Source organism: Condylura cristata, unplaced genomic scaffold (genome assembly GCF_000260355.1).
Source record: "Condylura cristata isolate star-nosed mole 26May11 unplaced genomic scaffold, ConCri1.0 scaffold00004, whole genome shotgun sequence".
NCBI classification, from domain to species: domain Eukaryota; kingdom Metazoa; phylum Chordata; class Mammalia; order Eulipotyphla; family Talpidae; genus Condylura; species Condylura cristata.
In genome coordinates, this window is record NW_004567105.1 from 65,235,750 (window position 1) to 65,251,149 (window position 15,400).

The window sequence follows — 15,400 nt, forward strand, 5'->3', positions numbered from 1 at the left end:
GCCCCCGGCCCCGGGAGTTCGCCGGAGTCTAACCTCTGTGCCCTCCAGCTGTGCCACACAGGCGGGGTCGGAGGCGGCGCCCCCAAACCGGGAAGCTGCTCGCGCCGGCCCCACCGGCTGCGGAAAAGGTTTCCACCTGCTCCCCTCAGCGACTCACCGCTGAGGGGCCGACTCCCCCTCTGGCTCGGGCTGCTCTGATTTGAGGGTGAGTCTGGAATCTCGCCCTAGCCCAGCCCCTATCTCTGTCCCCTTAACCCAGGGCTCTCGCCTGTGGGACTTGGTGCTGGGGACCCACACCCACCTAATGGCCTCCTCTGGCTGCACAGACCGCCCAGGGCTGGAGATTCAAGAACCTGGACCACAGCTGCTCCCATCAAATCCTTCTGGTGCCGGGACCAGCAGAAGACAACGCTGGAGGACTGAGGCCAGAGGCCGAGGCCCCACTGTGCCCCCCAACTGTCTGACCCAACTGCTGCTGAGTAGCCTCCCAGCTCTGGCTCTGCTGGGGAGATGCAGCCAGGCCTGCGGAATGCTGCTCTGGCATGGACACCAGTGGGGGCAGGGGGCTGGCTGTGCTGGCAGGAGGCTGCAAAGGAAATGCCAGGCTGAGCAGGCAACAGGGTGGGGGACCTGGGGGTGCAGGACTTGGCAGACCCAACTGGCAACTGGGCTACCACTGTGGGGAGGGGGTCTCTGTGGACCTCTCATGTGGTCCATGCCATTCCGATGCCGTTGTGTCCCCACCCCCACTCCTCGCCAAGCTGACTACTGCCCCATTTTTGGTGACTTACATGGCCTTCAGCCTGGCAGCACCACAGAGTACCCTCTGGCCCTCCCCACCTGTGTGCACTTATGCTTGCATCAGCCCATGCCCATCCCCTGCAAATGCCACCTTATGAGTGAGCAGGTACTCCGAGGACTGCTCCAAGTGACTCAGTTCTGGGTGCCAGGGAGGGAAACAGGGCAGAGGCCAAGATCACAGCCACATCATATAGTCCCATGGGACTATAATGATGCAGTGACTTACCCTGAGGTCAGGATGGAGAGGCCCCCAAGACAAGAGCCAGCTGGGAGTGACCCGAGAACGCCAAGAGGAAAGGGAGGATTACACAATGCCAGATGAAGGGTGAGGAGGGACCCTGCTGGAAAAAGAGATGGCAGCAGAAAGGAGGCACAGATAAGGCCACCAGGGACATAGAGGTGGCCACTGTAAATATCCTGCCCTGAGTGGCCATAGGGAATGCAGAGATAGCTGACTCAGTTCTCAGGGTGGGGTGGGGGTGGGGCTCAGGCTTGAGCCTCCATGCCTGCCCAGTCTGCCACCTCAAAAACCTCATCCTCCTACCCAGCCCTCTTCCTCCTCTGACATGGTGGTCAGGCAGGTGGCCAGGGAGGGATTGTGTACCTGCTGGCCCAGACCAGGATAAATCACACTGCCAAGTACCAGCATAGGAACCAGGGGTGGGTGGGGCCTGGCTGAGAGAACTGCACAGAACACTTCTGGGTCCACTTCCCAGCCAAGGCATAGCATAGTTAGTGTGAGCAGTGTGAGCAAGTTTGGGGGTATGGGAGTCATACCGAAGAAGTGGGCTGGAGATTGGGTGAGACAGAGGGGTCAGCAATGCCTAGTCTCTCTGAAGAGCCCAGCTTGCTTCTCTCAGAGCGCATCCACTGGGGGACGCCAGGGCTTAGCTCTGCAAGCTTGGCCTGCGGATCTCACGAGACTCCCGGGGAAGGAGCTATTCAAAGAACTCAGTCTGGTGGGTTTAAATGGGACTGCACAGAGCTAGAGCATGTAAACTAACATTAACTAGTGCGGAGAGGAAGGTACTCCAGGTAGAAAAGAGCACCCGAGGCACGGGTGACAGCTCAGCCTCTGGAACTGGAAGCCACTTGATGTGGCATCAAGCTGTGTAGCTGCTGTAGCAGAGCCCGTGTAAGGAGGCAACAGAGTGGTCAGTGCCAGAAAATGGGAGCCAGCAAGACAGCATGGGGTCAGTGGGGTGGCAGGAGAGTTCCGACTACCCACTAGATGCTGCCCGATGCGGCTGGGTAGAGGAGCTTAGACCTCTGGGCGTGGGGCTGGAGGGGTGTCACTTCTGACTCCTTCCTCCAGGGAGCTTGGCACACTAACAGCCACAGCTGCAGGGGCAGAGCTGGGGGGAGGGTGGTTAATGCGAACCAGCAGGTTGCCCAGATCACCCCCACCCCCTACCCCCAGCTCCCCACCCCATAGACGTCATGGCCTTGGCATTTGAGGCCTCCCCGGCAGCTTCCAGGATCCTCTCCCACCCTGTTGGTTCAGGGGACTGGGCCTCATTAGTGATTGAGCTGGGCCCTCCACATGAAGCCTCCAGGACTCCTCCTCTCCTCCTGGAGGCAAGCCCAGGGGCCAGCGCCCCAGCCACTTTGATGTATGCTGGGCTCTAAGTATTTCTTCTAAACCAGTTCTAGGAGAATTCCTAGTATCCCACTTTTTCAGATGAACTTTAAATTATAAAGAATTTATCTAGCTACTCCACTTAGGAGCAGCAGGGCAGAATTTGAACCTGGGTGGTTTGGCTCTGACCCCAAATCTTTCAGAGGTCTTTCCTTTAAGACCAAAATGGGAGGCACTGAACTCAAGTGGGGACCCTTCTGGGCCTTTTTCTTGAGATTCTAGTTGCAGGAAGCTGTGGGTGTTCTGGGGCTGAATGCCAATGGAAGCACTATGTTCCTTGGCCCTATGGCAAGCCAGAGCTCTGCGAGGTCCTCAAGTCTGGGCTACCATGTTAATAGCTTCTCTGGGGCTTATGTAAACACTGTGTGTCCCAGTACTGATGAACAGAAGCCCAGGGCTAGGTTTCCAGATGCAGACTACAGATGCCTCAGGTCATTCCTTTTTACAATGTGCTCGGGCCTCTAGACTGGTTGGAGAAAACCCTCCCCAGGCTAGCCTGGGTCCTGCAAGCTGTGGAACATGGCTCAGTCTGTGGAGATGGAGCTTGGCCCCACAGGAAGGAGAGAAGGTAAGGCAAGTGAGCACTACCTTTTACCAAAACTCCCCAAACCAGACCACCAAAGCCCACAGGCCCCTTTGTATGTATGCACTTGTAGCCAGCAGGCTCTTGCCTCCCACCACAACTGCACAGGCCATCCCGAGCACCCAGCTCCTCTCAGGTCACTCCTCAATCCCTTTAGAACAATGAGAACAGGACAGCCATTCTCTCAGCACTCCCCTAGCTCATTCTACCCAAGTCCTGCACAGCTCTCCCCTCTAGGCAACAGGCAGTAGATTTCCTCTTCTGGAAATCAGCAGTCTGGAGCCCATGATCTTCAACTCGTGACACATGGCTGGAAAGGCCCCTCATGTAGCCAGTTTGCACACCGGCAGGCAAGGTTTCTTGTTTTACCTCTACAGCCTCTGCTCCCTTCTGGTGGAGCCCCAGCCAGCACACAAGGTTGCCCAAGAGAGGCATTTTCTCTGGATGCCCTCAGCTATTAAGTGCCAAGCTAATTTAGAGCAACAGTCCGAACAAAGCCTTTGACACTTCTCAAATACTGATAAAGATGATCACTGTAAGAATATGCAAGATGATACTGGTGCTCCCGAAAATTAAGCCTGACAGCTATGCAGGGATTCCCATATAGCAAAATGACTTAAAATCTTCTGTAAATTTAAAGCAGTGCACCCAAATTTATTCTCAGGAGCTACCTAACTTTGGGGTCCACTATTCAATTTTGAAAGCAGGAATATCTGCAACTTAAGTCTAGATGTTGTATTCACTTAAAATAACAATTCCTTTGAGTTCTAAGGAGAAAAATGTTAATTGTACTTGCCCTATGAATTCTCATGTGGATGCTAAAGTATAACCATGAATCTTTTCTCCAGGAGTGAGTGCTATGTTCCAGCAAACACTGTTAGGGAGGACATGTGGAGGCTGTCAGTGGGTCAGCAGGTAACTGTGTTTTCCCTATGCAGCAACTCACAGGTGGGAGGGGACATATCCCTTCCTCAGCAAAGACATCTGTCTGCAGGTCACCTCAGCGAGCAGCATCAAACCCTGGAGGATCTGGAGTCTGCAGGGGAAGACGACCAAGAGCCATATGTACTCTCGGGGTAGGTGAACATCACTGCCTGAAGTTCTCTCTAGCTCCACGGCATGCTACAGCCATCCACTCAGCCAGGAGAAAGCAAGCTGCAGAAAGATGAAATCTCAAATTGGCTGGCTCAGCAAAGAGACCCAAGTGTTTTCTTTCTCATCTAGCACAGGACGATGAAACATGCACAGACTCAGCCTTAGACTAAGTATATACTTTAATTACTACAAGGGTCCCTCTTTTAAGTTTTAGGGAAGTTTAAATGTGGTGTATACAAATTAGACATTGCCAATATGTACAAAAGTGTTTCTACAGGTTTTGAACAATACCAGCTATGTTTCACTGCAGTAAACAGGACATTACAAAAACAGTGCAATAATGCATTTTCTAAGAAGCTCAATACACAACATAATTCAGTTTTATTAAAAATACCTTAAAATACAGAACAATCCCATTAAGGAAGAAAAGCTGTTTCTGTAATTCATTCAGTAAACACAGTTGAAGGCTGCAGCTGAGGGCTCTTTTTTCCATGGAGAGAGAAAATAAGGTTTCCTGAGCCCACTTTTTCACGGAAAAATTCCACCCACAGTTGAGATGGGCAAAGTTTTTGTAGTAGGCAGAATCCTAAAATGCTTCTCCCATTCCATGCCCTAACCCCAGGAACCTAGCTATCACTCAGGTGCTGATGTTACTTTCTATGGCACAGATAACCTTAAAATAGGGAGGACTCAGTGGATTTGATCAAATCACACAGATCCTTATAAGAGGAGTCAGTGAGACATGAAGCATGAGGATGACGATGAGATGGGCCATTCTGGCTTGAAGAGGAAGGGAAGCAGACCAGCAGGAACGTGAGCAGTGATAAGCGCTGCAAGGCTCCTGGCAGCCAGTAAGGGCTGAACTCTGCCAGGGACCTGAATGAACTTGAAGCAGACCGCTCCCCACAGCGTCCATAAAGGCGTGCTCCTTGCTCGCCCTGGATTTCAGCCTGTGAGGCATGTGGACAGAGAATCCAGCCACACCTCGCTGGACATGGGCTACTGTGAGCTAGGAAATGGGTGCTGTTTTAAGCTTCTAAGTTTGGGGTGATCTGTTGAATAGCAACAGAAAACTACTGCACTGCCCAAGGATAACTATTCATAAGTAACTTGGCAGTTTCTGTTTGTGTTCTATTTTTTTTCCCACTGAGTAGTATTAAAGCATATTCTCCTTTGCAGGCAACTTTGGAAAACACTTCATACAAATCACACAATGTTTTACACTCACCAACAAGTAAACAAGTATGGTTGCTTTTAACCCTCTACTCAATGTACTCTTGCCTGTCAACTTGGCAAATACCTAACTGCATAACCCTGTGTATGAACTTTCTATGGGTGACAGTTAACAAACATCCCCCAAAGTCAACCCTTCACCCATCAAGGGTTATCAGATCCCTCGAAAGGAGGGTTCTTTCCTACTTCCCAGGCGAGGCCTGAGATAGGATGGCACAGAGTCCTACATCAAGCGTCCAATATGAATTTCTTCTGCATAACTGGGTTGGACTGGCACTCAGGTGGTTAAGTACACTTGGGGAGAAAAACAAACTGAAGATTAAAACAAACCAACTAACCAAACCCACACCAGATCAAATCATTTTTGGAGGGACCACCCAATACTGAAAATGTATAGTCAATGTTATCTGTTATCCCAGTCTACTGTGGCAAAGCTTCACTGCATGAGTGTGGTCACAATGGAAACAGAACAACATGCTGGTGCTCAGAAAAGTTCAACTGCTCTGCAGTAGATCTCCTACTTCAAATGTTTAGAAGTAAAAAGCCCTATGAAATGTCTCTGGGATGGTGGCAGTTAGATTTTGGTCACTTTTAAAGTCCGCTCTTCAATCCACCCGTTCCAAGGCGCACACATCACCAATGGCAGTACACCCGAGTGGCTACTGTGCCAATCCTGCCTACCTCAGGGGACCCAGGTCCACACCTGTGCTTGCAGAAACCCTCCAAAGCCAGTGATTACGGCCCAGAAGGAACCATGTTTGATGTTAGTAAATACAGAAAAAACAATTCATTTCCCCCCTCTCATGTCATGAGATTCTAATGTATAGTAGATAAGAACAATGCTTAAGGGGGCACCAAAAAGTGCCAAGCACCAAAGCATGAACTGGAATACAATTGTTTTTTACAATCAAAACTTCAGATAGTATTTATTAAAAAGCACACAAAAAACTGGGTCCTTAAAGATAGTGCAGCTATTGATCGTTAAGGCTGGTTTATTATTCTGCACTTATACCCTCCAGCCTGCAGGAACTCAGACAGTGGGCCACATGATGACTTTCCTGATCCTCTGAGACAACAAAGTAAGGAATGAATTAAGAACCCCAGAGTGACTGCATTACACTCCTGGCTACCAGCAGTATCAATTCTGGGCAGTTTGTTTTTCGGAGCACATATGTGTAAGACTGTGTAAGTGGCATATAAATATTTGGCTACTTTTAACAGTTCTCCTTCACGATATGATATCTGGCAGCATATACGCTAAAACCTGAATAATGAATCAAAAAGAATTGTATTCTAGGGAATACATGAGATGGGAGAAATAGTGTATCTAAAATAATATTGCAAATTATATTTAAATTTCATGATTTCTTGATTCAAGAAAATAAAATTTCCATAGTTGGCTACTGTAGAATATGGCATAAAAATATTTCCGAGACATAACTGTATTTTAAATTCTGCACACTGTAAATCAACAATTAACAAGAACTACCTATCTTTGAAATTCATCTCTAATATTGAAATAGAACAGACTGACATTAAATTTCTTAAACTTTTAAGTTACCAGGTATTTACAATTAAGATATAATTTGTATCAAAAAAAAAGACATTTCAACTATATCTGCTGCTTTCACTGGGGCTCCGGTGATGCGAGTAACTTCGGTCACTTTCACTGTCAGAACCGTAAGATCTACAACTCCTGTATATTTAAAAAAAAAACACATAAAACAGGTTTTTAGAGGCAATGCAGGCATTTACAGTTAAGGCTGAAACAAAGTAAAACAAATACATAAAACCATTTTAAACCGCCAACCCTCTGAATTCCTCACATAGCTTCTTTTTTAATGTAAGTGGCTTAAAGGCAACACTGATTTGGCATAGCACAGTTGGTGGAGGATGAGTGGAGTACTGACTGTGGCAACATAGTGAAAACATTTGCAAAATGTTTTCATGATAAATGGTAAGTGTGTAATAGCAAGGTTAAGATAAAATAAATGTCATGTCTTAATTACTTGAAATACACTAAGAATAATTTTCCACATTAAAATGAACATCAATAATCAGGTAGACTGTGGAAGGTGCATGAAAGAAGTTTCACTTAGAAGTATGTAAATCAAAAAGGGGGCTCAGTAACTGGTGAAGGGAGGGGCAGGGAAAGGAACACTGGTATAAGAAGTCAAGAGGACCTGGCTGTGGGCCTCACTCAGTAATATTGAAAAATACTGACCAAAAGCCAGTGACATTGCTAGACACTAGTGACAAAATAAAAACAGGTCAAATATAGTTCCATGGGGATCCTGGATGATGTAATAATGGGTAAGACAATTTAGGGGCAGTAACGGGCTAGAATGTTGAGAGGCACACTGAGGGGGTGGAGGTGTGGTGACTCAAATTTAGCAGTAGGAGAGCGCTTCCCAGAGGTGATGGGTACAGGGAAGACCTATAGGATAGGAGGCATTTCAAGAAGAAAGATTCTAGCAAATTCAAGGAGGGAGGATAGAAAAGTTCCACCAGGAATTCGTTGGTAGAGAGGACATTTGTGCTAAGACTAGACCTGCCCTTGAAGGCGGTGGAGAGTCCTTGAAAACTTTCAAACACCAAGGACCCTCCCTGGTGGTGCAAAGAGTTAGGACATAGCCACTTCAGTGCGAGTTCATGATAAATGCGCTGCTCCCCTCAGCAGTGTACTTTGTCGATCTGCCTGTTCTGCTCTTCACTCTGTCTCTGGTGAATCCTCTCACTGCCCTTGCACCTCTGGTCTGTACCTCATTTTGTATTTAAATAAGTAAATCTTTTTTTGTTTTTTTTTAAAGAAAAGGTAAAGTTTCAAACACCAGATCTCACTGATATTCTACAAGGATCATTGTAGTTGTGATGGATTCAAGGTAAGGCTGGAAGCCACCAGAAAAGGGACATTATAAAAATTCGCCAATGAACACTTTTGCAGTAGTAGCCAAAAATGCTAAAAAAAAATATAACATCTATAATATATTAAAAATGTTTACTAAATAACTGAGTAGAAGTCAATCCTGCTGCTGAAGTAACTGACATCTTAACATTTTTTATTTTAAAAATTGACAAAATGGCATTTCTATTTCTAGCAACCAGCCTTATTTAAAGGCCTTATTTATTTCTTAAAAAGAATATCTGTCCAAGGACATATGAGTCTATCAAAATCCATTTTAAATTTAAACAACAGTACAAAAACATTTCCTGGCAACTCTTAATACAAAGGCTACTCTTAGTAGCTGCCTATGGGTTGCTGAAATTCCAGAAAAGACAGAAGCTACTGTCTTCAGATTATGTGTTCTCTTCCAATCTATCACCCGGCATGCCAAGTGCCTACAGTAATTTGCAGTGCTCGGAAGGGGAGAGACCCACCTGGATCGCCTATTATATCTTCTGCCTCGGTGGTAACTGTCACTCCTCTGGCTTCTGCTTCGACTCCGACTCCGACTCCGGCTATAGTAGCTATCATAAGTGTAGGACCTGCTTTAACAGCAACAACAAACACAAATTTTCCAATTCAGACATTCATATATGACATTTCTTTTCAGGATCTTAAGAGTATTCTAGTTTAGAATGTAGGCATTAAATGATGTCTTGAGAATACATTTACATCACAAGTAGTGGACAACATTTAGCAATTACCCAAAATCAGTCTTATCGTATTAAACAGAAAACTAGTAATTTATTTTTGGCATTGAAAAATGTCATAAAATAAACATTAAGTAGTATGAATTAGGTTGATCTTATTAGGTCATTATATTCAATCAACACCTACTATTTTAATTTGACATCAATTGTCACTTGTGACACTGGAATACAATGGGCCAACAGGTAAAAACTACCAGAAAGACCTCATTTAGAAAGGGTATTATTTCAAGTGAGAAATACATCCATTTAAATTATTCAATAAAATACATCACTTTTTAAAGGGGAATTAACGAAGGACTCAATAAATGAAGGTCTTTGAATTCTGCATCCACAAGCAGTTACCCAACCTCTGTCCATACCTGGATCGACTGTGGGGATCATAAGAGCTGCTCCTGGATCTGCTCCTACTGGATGTCCTAACAGTAACCACATAAGGAATCATCAAAAATCAAGGCATTTATTTGCCCATCAAGGAGAAGGCACAATGAAATCGAATTGCTATAGTTACCTTATTTTCATACCAAAGCTAGGAGGTACACATAAACAAAGTCACTGGGGAGGCTCTAACAGACAGGGAGGGGGAAAGTCCTGCACAGGTAGGCCATGCAGACATAAAATGAAGCTGCAGGAGTAGAAAATACCTGAGAAGCAAAAGAGGGGAAGACACCAGGGTTCTCCAACTTTGGTGCCATTTCCCAACAATCTTATCTCAATCTCTAGCCCAAGTCAAGAAGTGACTGCAGAGGGGAACTGAGGTTAAGGAATATGTGGTGGGTGGGGTAAGGGAGGCAAGGTAGTGGTGACAGCACCTCTTAAATCTACTTCTCATTCTGATTATATCCCATTCTAGGAATTGCCAAGAAGCAGCCAATAGTTTTTTCAAAGAAAGGGTCAGATGAGTAAGCAGGCCAGTCTAGCTTTTAGCAGTGACAAGAGTCTTCTCAACAGCTGCCCCATGCTACCTGTGCAGGCCTTGGGAAGTAGGCAGGTGCATCCCCACACTCACCTATGGCTTTTATAGCTGCGATAGGAACTGCTCCGGCTTCTTGTACGGCCTCTGCTATACCACCCTCTACTCCGACTCCTAGAGTAGCTTCTGGATCTAAATGAAAATACAAAAATGTAATTATATTAATTAACAGTGTGGTTACCATTAATTGCTGTTAGGAAGGAAGGATGAGAGGTTTTTGGAAACGTCTCAGAGTCCTCATGGTGCATGTAACAATGACAGCTAATGTGCCTTTAAATGGAATCAAATGAAATTAGAAAAATACTAAAGGCTGGCACAGGTATGTTCTTAAAAACTCCATCTGTAGTAACAAATGAGGAAATAACCTAAATATCTATTAACAGTAGATGGATTAAAAAACATCAAAGCAGATATATACCGAAATATTCCTAAGTAGGAAAATGAACTAGATAGAGACAGCTTTGGATCATGTTGAATGGAGAAGGCAACGTCAGACAGCTATATAGAAAGGGTTCTGTGTGAAATATACAAAAAGGATCATTTACAAACAGAAGCATCTGTAGTAGAATTTAAAAAGGCCAACAAACTATAACAAAGATTTAGAATATTGTTCAACTCTAGGAGAGAAGAAAGTAGAGTGGTATTGGGTAGGGCCAATCAAGCACATCAAGGCTCTGTTTTTTTAAGCTAGATCACAGATACATGAGTGAGTTTACCTGTTATTTTTGTATCTTAACCATTTATTTTTCTATTTAATAGAATAAACACACAGCTTAAGTTATACAATTTGGCCCTTCTGTAGTCACTTGGGTCCCAATTCTTCTCCCCCAGCATTATTCCTGTTGTTTTATCCTACCTGTAAACTACTTATGTTTTTATAAGTTATTCAGTATGGGCTTGTGTTTTGGAAGGCATTAATGCTTCCAGTTTTCATCTATAAGAGGTTGAACACATTACATTCTAATAAAATTCTAGTCACTTTCTCAATAAACAACTGTAGAGCAGAACCTGTGAGATGACTGGAAGATGAGTAAGACACAATCCCTGACTCTCAGCAAGTTCACAGTCCAATACAAGAGAAGGCCCAGGCAAGTAAACAAAACAGGGAGTCAGAGTATAGCGCTGTTAGTTTACTAGTCACGAGCTCTGCTGCAAGCTCTTTAGCCTTCCTATGCCTCACAGTCTTCATTTGTAAACTGCAAACCACCCGCTCCAAAAGCGGGTGGTAGACAGTGAGTGAGTGGCGAGCATCACTTCTTGCTCGGTGCAGAGTGTAAACGGTGAGACTGGTGTCAAGCAGGTGGGAAGGTGGAGTAGCTCAGCAGACCAGCACTCAGGAATGTACCTGGGGAAAGAGGCCAGATCATGAGCTCTCTGGATATGCTGGCCGTCAGGACAGGGGAGAAAGAACAGGAGGCCAAACAATCATAGCATGGCCTGAGAGGGATGAGGAGAGCTACCAGAGGGCTTCCAGAAGGTGAGGACTGAAATCATGCCGTGGCGCTGGTTATGCGTTAAGTACCTGAAAACCTTAGTTTAGTGAGAGCAAGAAGTGAAGCATGGAAAGCAGATTGAAAGAAAGCACCTGAGAAGTAAACAGGAACAGTCATTAACATGGCTAACGTTGGTTCCTGTTTTTAAAGACATTTTGCTGAGTAAAGGCAAGAAAGAGCCTGATAGCTATCAAGGCAAAAAATAGATTCTTACTGTATTTAAGTTCAAGTGATGAAAATCAAGTACAATATATATATATGGGTATGAGGTAAAACCACAAAATATTTACAGGGAAAAGTACACAAAACATCACTATTACCATCACCGATTTTCTGTTTTTAAAAATTCCCATGCTCGGCACCAATCTAGTGTATGATGATAAAAGTCAAGATACAACTTGAACCAAACAAATACCAAATTTAAAGCTGACTGTTTTTACCCTTTCTCCCTGTCAGTACAGGCTGCGCCTGGGGCATCTTGGCTCCCACCTTCCACGTGTGTAAAGTGGTGGGTGAGACCCAAGCCCCCAACACACTCTAAATTCAGGACCCTGCACTAAAGGCAAGAGAGCAGCCTCTCATCTTAGAAGATGAGCTTGTCACCTATCATGGCAACTCATTTTTACTGCCAGAGAGCTTGAATTGACAGTGTTTTCACATTGAGTTCAAATTTCTTCTCCTGAAATCACTCCCCATTTATCCTCAATCTGCTCTCTGAGTCACATAGCACAAGACATCTCTTTATTCTTTCCAGATATTTGGAAATAGTGACCTGGTCTTAATTCTGATGTGCTTCCAGGCTAAATTCTAACAAACCCTTCTTGGGAAGAAGAAAATAATAATATTGCTCACCGATATGATGATGTGGAACTTCGTGATCGACTTCTTGAATGACTATAGGAGACAGACCTTGTTCTGTGTCTTGACTTGGTTTCAGATTTACTTCGAGATCTACTTGGACTCCTGGACTGACTATCACCATCCCGACTAGGTGTCTGCTCATCACTTGAACTCTCCTGATTTCTGGGTCTCCGGTTTAAGCGTGCTGTCTTTCTCACTTCATCAAAAAGAGACCCAGGCCGAACTTTATTTTTGCTTTTGATTTCTATTCTCAAGCCTTGTGGTTTTATTTCAGGCACAGTCGTCAAGGCCTTAGCTTCCACAGTACTGGATGTGGTAGCAGTAGGTGCTGCCAGGTTTCCTACACCTTGTAGAGGTTTCCATTTATTATCCATGAGGCTGAGCTGGCTCTTTTCAGTCACCTCCCTCTTCACAGTGTTTTCTGCAGCACTGCTGTCCAGTTTCCCCACTTCCCCCACTGTTTTGCTTTCAGACATACTGCCTTCCTGTTTTAGCACCTCTGCCTCAGGGTAGTCCCTTTGCTTGTCCTGCTTTAGGACACTGCTTGTATCTGTGGTGACAAGCCTTGAGTTTCCTAGAGAAGTCCCTTCTTTTGCTGGGGAGTTTCTGTCAGGAGTGCAAATCTCCATGTTGTCATCTGCTTGAAGTACATCTTCCACTCTGCTTGGGACATTTTCTTCTACATGCTGAATGTCTGGGGGAGAACTGGCTACATCTTCCTCAGTATTTAGGACTCTGGGAGGAGTGCTGAGTTTACTATCATCTTTGGTATGCTGATCAGCATCTGATGAAATTGTCATATTATGTTTAGTTGGCAGATTGCCATCTTCAAAGGATTTCTCAGTTTTGGGAATATTTTCTTTTATGGTTTCAGTGTTTTCAAAAACTTGTTTTTTCTCTCTTGAATGCTGAGTAACTTGTTTTTCATTAACATCCTCCTCCTCCTCTTCACCAAATTCTAGTGGAGGCTGCCAGTGAAATGCTTGTTTTCGTTTTGGAACTTTATGCTTTTTGTCTTTTTTCCCTTTCAATTTCTCTTTCAATTTTTTGCTATGTTCCCTTTTAAGATTTTCCCTTGACACACGTTTGTGCCTCCGCTGCTTTTCTCTCTTATTTTCTGAATTTGAATAGGAACCCTCAGAATCAGAGGTTGATGACTGCTGTTTGCCTGATTTCCAAGTGCCATTACCATCAGGCAATGAAGCACCTGATGAAGACTTTGCTGTGGGTTTGCCTTTGATGTGAACTTCACCAGACTCCGATTCAGAATCTGACGTTGCCTCACCTTCCTCCTTATCAGAAGATCGCCGGGAATCATTTTTACTGTTTTTCATTACATCTCGTTCTGAATTTGACTCAGAGTCCCATTTACTCCCAGCATAATTCTTTCTTTTGGGCTTACTGGCATTTTTAAAGTTATCAGAAAGATTCTCTTTCAAAGTTCTTTTTTTTGAACAGGGGCATTCCCGTTCAGACTTGGGTTTCTCTTCATCTCTGTTTTTCTCTTGTTTATTATTCATTTCCACTGGAGCCTGCTTCTCTTTTTCCTGGGTGAACTGTGTAGCCTGAACACTTGACTGTTCACTGTCTGAAGAATAATCTAAAGACGACCTGCTTTCACTGTATTTTCTCTGACGTGAAGACTTGTCTCTGCCTTTGACATATTTATTGTCAAGTGTCTTCTCAGAGCTGCTGCTACGCCTTTTATTTGAAGTGTTTTTTTTCCCACTGGATCTAAATTTTCTCTTGGCTCGTCTTCCATTATCACTGCTATCAGAGGAATATGAAGATGATCTACTACTCTGTGAATGATCACTGTACTTATTTCGTGAATGAGACCTAGATGAAGGAGATCTAGACCTTGAATGTGAACTGGCTAGACTTCGAGATCTTGTGTATGATCTGGAATAAGATCTACTCCTAGAAGATCTGCTCCTTGACCTTGCTGAACTCTCTGAACTTCTATCACTGTATTTTGAATAAGCACTCCGATCACTTTCTGAATTTTTTTCTCTTTTATGGTAAGTTGATGAACTTCCAATCTCTTTAATATTTGTTAAGCTGTAAGTGCTTTGGATGGGCAGCAAGTGGGTTGTTTTGGCTTTCATTTCTTGAATTCGCTCATAAGAGGGTTTCCAGGGCTTCTGTCCAGGCTTCCACCTTGAAGGAGGGGGGCTGTCACTCAGTGGTATTACAGGAATATTTTCGGCCACCACTGGCTGTACTATAACATTTTCATTTTTTGGCACAGTTGCTCTTAAAGGTTCTGCTTTAACTGGTTTATTTTCACTTAACTGAGAGGCTGTCCTTCTTGGTGACTTTGAAGCTACCCTTTGATGCCCTGACTTGGAAGTAGATCTAGACTTTGATCTACTTCGAGAATGTGATGAAGACTTTGATGGAGTCCTTGATCTTGAGCTTCCTCTAGAATAAGACTGTGAGTGAGATTTCGACCTGTATGAGTCTCTGCTAGAGTGGGTCGAAGAACTCAAGTCATCCTTATCAGACTTAGACCACTCCCTCTTTGATGAATGATGAGACGATAAGGAGGAAGAACGAGATTTCCTTTCTCTATCACAAGAGGATTTCATTCTTCGGGTGGAAGATTTTGAGGATTCTATGTCAGATGGTACAACAATCCTCCTCTTCTTAGTCTGTTTGTGTCTTCTGCAATGTTTCTGTTTTTTAGCTTTCTTTTTATGCTTAACTTTTTTCTCTTTTCTGCGTTTTTTATGATGACCATCAGAGTGTTTTGCTGTACTAAGATCGGAGTAATATCCATTATAGGACCATGATCTGGATCTCTGGGACAAGCTTCTTTCATCCCAGCGGCTTGAACAAGGGTCACTTAACCTATAGAAAAGAACATAATAATATGCATGCAGTTTTATATATTAGCATATTTTCTATGCCTTAAAATTCTATCTGTTGTCAGTACAAATGTATTGATAAGCCTCGTTAAGAACAGAGTATTGACTCCATCAACAGTTTAAGCACATGTAAGAAAAATAAATCAAAGACTGATAGGCCCAGTCTTGACCTCATAATTTCACAGAGACAAAATGACAATG

At 44.2% G+C, this 15,400-nt stretch overlaps 1 protein-coding gene across 2 annotated transcripts in view; it reads right to left on the reverse strand.

Moving 5' to 3' along the window:
* Positions 1-4,279: 4,279 nt before the first annotated feature.
* The window catches only part of NKTR (natural killer cell triggering receptor), a 42,612-nt gene continuing 31,491 nt past the window's right edge, over positions 4,280-15,400 (reverse strand). The window contains exons 13-17 of one of the 2 annotated variants that reach the window (XM_004676274.2): positions 12,321-15,182; positions 10,012-10,107; positions 9,365-9,421; positions 8,730-8,837; positions 4,280-7,047 (exon numbers count right to left, since the gene is read on the reverse strand). In XM_004676274.2, coding sequence (XP_004676331.1) covers positions 6,960-7,047; positions 8,730-8,837; positions 9,365-9,421; positions 10,012-10,107; positions 12,321-15,182 — 3,211 coding nt within the window. In that variant the 3' untranslated portion in view covers positions 4,280-6,959. Of the gene's footprint in view, positions 7,048-8,729; positions 8,838-9,364; positions 9,422-10,011; positions 10,108-12,320; positions 15,183-15,400 lie in introns of those variants that run through there. The other variant, XM_012735326.1, reaches the window with a different exon arrangement.